A 7,229-nucleotide genomic window follows, 5' to 3' on the forward strand; every position below is an offset into this window, starting at 1 on the left:
TCGCTCTGGTAAAGCGTTTACTAGTTCCTGAAACAAAGTTTTTCTTTTAACTTCAAAAAATCAGAAATTGTATTATAAAAAAAAATAATAAGAAAGTTTTTTAATATCCTCAATTTCTCTACAGTGAAATCTCACTGAAACAACCGTACTGAACATAAAATTTTTCAAATTGAGACTATAGAGTGACAATGCTATGTAAAAACGAGAGAAAAATTAGTGACTGCTGAATTTAGCGAAATTTTTTACTAAGTGAGTTCATCTACCATGAGCCTCGAAAATACTTACATTACTATTTGCCGGGTGATTAAGGTGGTTGAAATTTGCTTCAAACACTTTTATAACGTATTCACCATCTTCTCGAACTCTATAAAATCTTATATAAGATGGACACTCATGATTAAAGGTGCTATAAAACAAATAAAAAATATTGTTATAAAATTTTTTGGGGAAAATAAAGACGATCATATCGTTATAGAAAATCTTATTCGATTCAAAGAAGTTTGAAATACGTAAAAAATTATTGCATCTACACCCACATAGCAATTTTTTTTAATGTTGTGTAAGCCTGATCGTATCTTTATAAACTTATGTCTTGCTGTTGATATTTGAGAGATTGCTAATGAAATATCGCGTTCCAGTTACCATACGGGCGTATACCGGTAAAAGGTACTGATAAAAAGCGAAAAGGGCGTATAAGAAATTTTTTTTAAGAAATCGACGTATTTTTCAATAAAACGTGCAGAAATGCAAAAAAAAATTTTTCCCCAAATTAAAAATTTTTTTTGTACAGCATAAAAAATTGAATTTAAAAAAAAAATTTTAATTTTGAGAAAAATAGAAACCATGTATTTATAACAAGATTATCTAGTATTGCGTTGTTTTTTTTTCTTCTTTGTCCGACGTTTTTGTTGATGAACCATATTTACATTTATAGTTGATTCGCAGATAACCTAATCTACTTATTATTTCATAAATTTCTGAATCAGATAAATTAGTCTTTTTAAAATCTGGTGGATATAATTTGTTCGATCTTCCTCTTGTGTACAGTTCACCAGTATTGTTAGTTATTTTTTTCATGTAATCTAGTAAATCAACATGAGACTTGAAAGTATCTCCTACTTTCAAGGGAGATTGATAAGGATCCATAATTAATAACAAATTAAAGGCCAAGTCAATTAATTAAAATCACGCATAGAATTTATTGAAAAAACCATCAAACCCATCATTCGGCACTAACAATCGCACGGACCATGACTAGAGAGCTAGTCATGGTACCAACAATCGCGCACCAGGACTAGAGAGCTAATCATGGTCAAGATCTTCATGAAGTACTAACAATCGCAAGAATCGTGACTAGGGAGCTAGCCATAGTCAAAGTTTTCATTAAGTACTAATAATCGTACTGATCATGACTAGAAAGCCAGTCATAGCTAAGATCTTCATCAGGTATTAACAAACGGACGGACCATGACGAGAGAGCCAGTCATAGTGGGAAAGTATTCTAAATTGTAATTGGGCCGCTACCTTCGATACCCCCACTCAGTCCATCGGAGCTAGCGAGCCAATGCATTCATCCAATTCAATCCCCTCTCAAATCACCAGACCGTTTAAAAGAGGCAGCGAGGAGAGCTACCTCACAGTCCACTTTAAACCATCGAGCGAGGAAGAAGAAGAAGAAGAAGAAGAAGAAGAAGAAGAAGAAGAAGAAGAAGAAGAAGAAGAAGAAGAAGAAGAAGAAGAAGAAGAAGAAGAAGAAGAAGAAGAAGAAGAAGAAGAAGAAGAAGAAGAAGAAGAAGAAGAAGAAGAAGAAGAAGAAGAAGAAGAAGAAGAAGAAGAAGAAGAAGAAGAAGAAGAAGAAGAAGAAGAAGAAGAAGAAGAAGAAGAAGAAGAAGAAGAAGAAGAAGAAGAAGAAGAAGAAGAAGAAGAAGAAGAAGAAGAAGAAGAAGAAGAAGAAGAAGAAGAAGAAGAAGAAGAAATAACTCCAAGATCTACAGTAAGCGAGCAAGGCTTACCATATATAGTTGTAACAGTTTTACCTGCTCAGGTTAGCCCCTAATCAATCTTATAAATAACTAAACAAAACTAACAACAATAAAAATTATCAGGGCGCCACCAGGATTATTAATCACGGTTTCTGGAACCGGTCCAGAGCTGAGAAAACTTATCTTAGGGTAGAGAGAGTGGAGGAAGGTGCTGTTGAATAATAAAAATTTAATTAACAAAATTGATCAATATTTATTAACAATAAAAAGGAAAAAAAAATTAACAGAGTTGGCTTAAAATTAGTTAACAAAATTCACTCACTCACACACTTATAATCTAACGAAGCGGAGAACAACTGCGAAATAAACGATATTTACAAACGAACCTCCCAACGACGATACGATGACTAGACGGGCTTTTTTGAACGAACGGTCTCCCACACCTGCGTAAAACTAAATGGGCTTTTCTTAACGAACGGTCTCCCACACCTGACCTAAAACTAATGGGCTTTTTTGAACGAACGGTCTCCCACACCTGCTTAAAACTACTGGGCTTTTTCTAACGAACGGTCTCCCACACCTGACCTAAAACTAAGCATAAAATTACAAGTCCACCGGACTACCGAAACGAACTAACTCTACACACTTTATAACTTAAAATTAAGTCCACAGGACTACCGCACTTAACACTATATTAACACTCTCTATCACGCATAACCCATACAATTCTTCACATACATGACCCACACTTCGTTTAATTAATTCTTATTTTAAATTAAAAAATGATTTTAATTTAATTACAATATTATTAAAATAAATTATTCAATCATTAGTATTTGGTAAAAACAATAATTCCAATTCAACAATCAACTTCAATTAACCTCGAACTAATCTGTTATGCAAAGAATTTTTCTTTACATATTTATTAATTATAAAAAACGAGTATGATTCTATTTCATTTTTTTCGATTGTAAAAGATAATTCGAGTGTGATCATTAAGTGTCTCGTCCGATCTCCCTCTAAAATTTTACTGTACTTAGGCTATCTCGGATGCGTCAGGGAACAAATAGTCCTAAGTACACAAAATGTTTTTGGGAAAGTTTTTAGATTATCTTTAGATAAGTAAAATAAGAACTCCCAAAATAAATAATAAAAAAAAAAATAAAAGTCTAGATAGTAAATAAGTTTAGGAAAAAATAGTTTAAATAATAATGATAACAAATACGCTAAATAATATTTAATAATAAATAATTTAGCTAAATAACTATTCGGATGTTAAAATGTTATAATAATAGTAAATAACTAAAATGATGTCCAACCAAATAAGAAATACTTTAGTAATGACAAAACTTTAGATAAAAAGGGATTTATTTTAAACCAAAAGATTTTAGAATAACTCAATCACCGAATTTGAGTGTTAAGACAAATGTCTAAAGAAATTTTAATAACGTTCTTTTTATAATTTTTAGATAATAAAATTGAACATAAAATGAGAAATGAACTTTACGAATATGAAACAGATAAAAAAAAAATAGAACTTAAAAGTTAAACAATTTAAAATGAACAATTATTAAACAATGACATTCTAAAATAATACAACTTATAAATTAATAAAATAGAAATATTTCTACAAATAATAATTAAATTTAGAAAACAAAAGAGATGCTAGATTCAAGTACATACACATTTATTCATACGATTTTTAATAAATAAATTATTGTTAAACAGTACGAATGTATGTGGGGTATTCCATGCCAAATCGACCACTTTTGACCCCGACCCTTTTCGATTTGGCCGAAAGTTTTCCATCCTTTTCTACCCTATAAAAAACGGTTCTCAGAATTTTTTTGAATTTTTTTACCTAACTCCAAAAAAGTTATGAATTTTTCAAAAAAATGGCTTTTTTATTTTCAAATAGCCATAACTTTTTCAAAACTAAACATTTAGGTACCTTTTTTTTTTTTTAATTTTTGTTTTTAGATGTACTTTCCGATAAAAAATATTAAAAAATTTTTGTAAGTCAATACATATGGAATTTTTCAGTTTTTGACAAAAATCAATGATTTTCGAAGTTCGATATTTTTTTTTTTTTAATTTTTTTTTATAAAATAAACTTTAATCAATTCCACAGTTATCCCTGTAGAACCCAGATTGGGCCGATTTCTCTTTCTATTTTTTTATTCAATTGAAAAAATATTGTTAAATTTTCAAAAATGGAAAAAAATTTTTTTCATAAATTTTATTTATATAATGAGATAAATACAATTCAACGATTTTACGGCATTATATTCACAATTTAGAGGCTTCATCGATGACTGTATTTAGTAAGATTCAAATTTTAATATATCAATTAGATCGATAAACTAGGGATAACAATTATCGACTTACCTATAGCCAGTAAACTAGATGCTATAAGCTAGTATGTTTTGATTAAAAGTGCGGCTTTTTCATTTTGAGATCTAAAACATAACCTATAAATCTTTTGTGCAATCTAGTGTTTCATAAAAGATTGTCATTACATTTGTTGTATAAATAAATAATTTCTCTAGTTTATAAGCGCTTTTTAATTTGTCTTTGTGGCGTCAAAAAAGGTATTTGATCGGTGTTGTCATCCTTTTGAGTTGGAATCTCATTTTAAAAAAATTGGTTTACGTCCGGCGACTGATATTATGAAAGTAACGTTAGGATTAGATGATAATTATTTATTATGCAGTTCATGTCGAAAAAAAGCTTCAGAATTAGTGAAGCAACAAACAAATGCTCGTAATGATCCTAGTGCTGATGTAAGTGACCGTGAAGACAACTATAGTGACAATAATGACAACAATGATCAGGCTGATAATGATAGTAATACAACTGCCATGGATCTCCCATTATCCTTATCATTCCGTAAGTTTTTTTAATTATTTATACGTTACTTGAATACATTTCTAGTAGCTATATGTTTCACTATTATTTTTAAGGTTCCATGTCATTTGATAGCGAACCTAAAGCATCACAATCAAGCTCAGGATCCCAAGTTAGCGCTGCAACTCAATTACCCGTAATAAACCATGCATTAGAATTGTTAAATCAATCACCGATTCCATCGAAGAAATTGAATGATAATCAATTTTTGAACAATAAAATAAATCGGGTATCCGACAGCTTGAAAAAGTTTTGCTTTCTTCTTCAGATGAAGAATCGATTGATGACGATGGTGAAAATTTTCGCTCTCTAATTAAAATGTTGTATGATAAATTCAACGATAAAGAAACTGATAAGTCTTTGAAAATACAAATTTTAACATTATTACCTGTAAAATGGAGTGAGAGACGTATTTGTGAAACTATGAATACATCAAGACATTTGTCAAGAGTAGCAAAAAATTTGGTTGAAGAAACGGGTTTACTTTCTACACCTGAATCGAAATTAGGTATGGGTAGCGTAAAATCGATGTTTTAAATACACTTGAAAACTAAATTACTCAACATTTTTATATAGGGAGGACAATTACTGATCAGGTAAAATTAAAAGTTGAAAATTTTTACAACGATGATGAGTATAGTGCTCAAATGCCCGGTATGAAAGACTTTGTATCAATTCGAAGTGATGATGGTAATCGGATACACGTCCAAAAAAGACTTATCCTGTCTAACTTAAAAGAATTATACCAATGTTTCTGTGAAATAAATCCTACTGAGAGAATTGGATTTTCAAAATTCGCTTCTTTGAGACCAAAACATTGTGTGTTAGCAGGGGCAAGTGGAACACACACCATCTGCGTGTGTACGATTCATCAAAACGTGAAGTTAATGATGCTTGGTAATTATCAAATTAATTAATAATTATAAATGCGTGAATTTTAAGTTTACTAAATTACTGTTATTTTAGGTGCAAATATTTATTCTTTGACAAGGAACACAGAAAAGCCCATTAAACACTACAGCGATTACTTGAGCATGATTATATGTGAAAATCCATCTTTTCAGTGTTATTTAGGTGGATGTAAAAACTGTCCTGGGGTCGATGAGTTCAGTAAAATTTTACTAAAATGTTTTGAGGACCGGGAAATCGAGAATATTACATATAAATATTGGATATCAAAACCGAGAAGTAGTTTAGAAACTATTATTAAGCCTACAGAAGAATTTGTGGAAAAATTTTGTAGTGAGTTAGAAATTCTTCTACCTCATTCGTTCATTGCTAAGGAGCAAGCCCAATTCTTGAAGACATTGAAAGAAACATTGAAACCAAACGAATACGTTATTATTTGTGATTTTGCAGAAAATTATGCCTTCGTAGTACAAAATGCGGCAGCTGGTTTTCACTGGAATAATAATCAGGTAACAGTTTTTCCAGTCGTTATTTATTATACAGTAAATAACAAACTTGAACACAAAAGTTTAGTAATTATCTCAGATTCTAACAAACATGATGCCGTTGCTGTTCATGTTTTCATCGAAATAATAACTGATTACGTGAAAAGTCTTCCTGAACGTTGTAACAAGATTTATTATTTTTCTGATGGAGCTCCTCAACAATTTAAAAACTTTAAAAACTTTGTAAATTTATATTACCACGAAGATGATTTTGATATTCCTGCTGAATGGCATTTTTTTGCGACTGCTCATGGGAAAGGTCCGTGTGATGGAATCGGTGGTATTCTCAAACGACTTGCAGCGAGAGCAAGTCTCCAACTCGCGGTAGACAAACAAATAACGACACCAGAAGAACTTTTTGAATGGGCTTCTGCACCGGATAACTTGCCGAATATTATAGTGAAGTTTTCCCCAGAAGAAGATTATGACACAGCAGTAAATGATTTAAATGATCGATTTTTGAAAACGAAACCGATTACAGGAACTCAACAACTACATTGTATAATTCCGGACAAAAATGGTTGTTTACTAGTTAAAAACTTTTCGAATTCGAATGAACACAGAATTTGTAAAATATTTAAACGACAGAGAGAAAAGTAATTAATTTTAGCTGCATCAATTATTGATGTTACTAATTACAGTCATCGATGAAGCCTCTAAATTGTGAATGTAATGCCGTAAAATCGTTGAATTGTATTTATCTCATTATATAAATAAAATTTATGAAAAAAAATTTTTTTTCCATTTTTGAAAATTTAACAATATTTTTTCAATTGAATAAAAAAAATAGAAAGAGAAATCGGCCCAATCTGGGTTCTACAGGGATAACTGTGGAATTGATTAAAGTTTATTTTATAAAAAAAAATTAAAAAAAAAAATGTCGAAC

General features: G+C 30.5%; 1 protein-coding gene across 1 annotated transcript; it reads left to right on the top strand.

The window, feature by feature from the left end:
* Positions 1–5,139: 5,139 nt before the first annotated feature.
* On the top strand, positions 5,140–7,015 carry LOC141528258 (uncharacterized). The gene is made up of 3 exons (XM_074244210.1): positions 5,140–5,397; positions 5,466–5,786; positions 5,856–7,015. The coding sequence occupies exons 1-3, from the start codon at positions 5,208–5,210 to the stop codon at positions 6,941–6,943; spliced, it is 1,599 nt and encodes a 532-aa protein (XP_074100311.1). The 5' UTR covers positions 5,140–5,207; the 3' UTR covers positions 6,944–7,015.
* Positions 7,016–7,229: the final 214 nt, after the last annotated feature.

Source organism: Cotesia typhae, unplaced genomic scaffold (assembly GCF_013202065.1).
Source record: "Cotesia typhae breed Kobodo isofemale line unplaced genomic scaffold, CoteBio_Ctyphae contig_43, whole genome shotgun sequence".
Classification (NCBI taxonomy): Eukaryota; Metazoa; Arthropoda; class Insecta; order Hymenoptera; family Braconidae; genus Cotesia; species Cotesia typhae.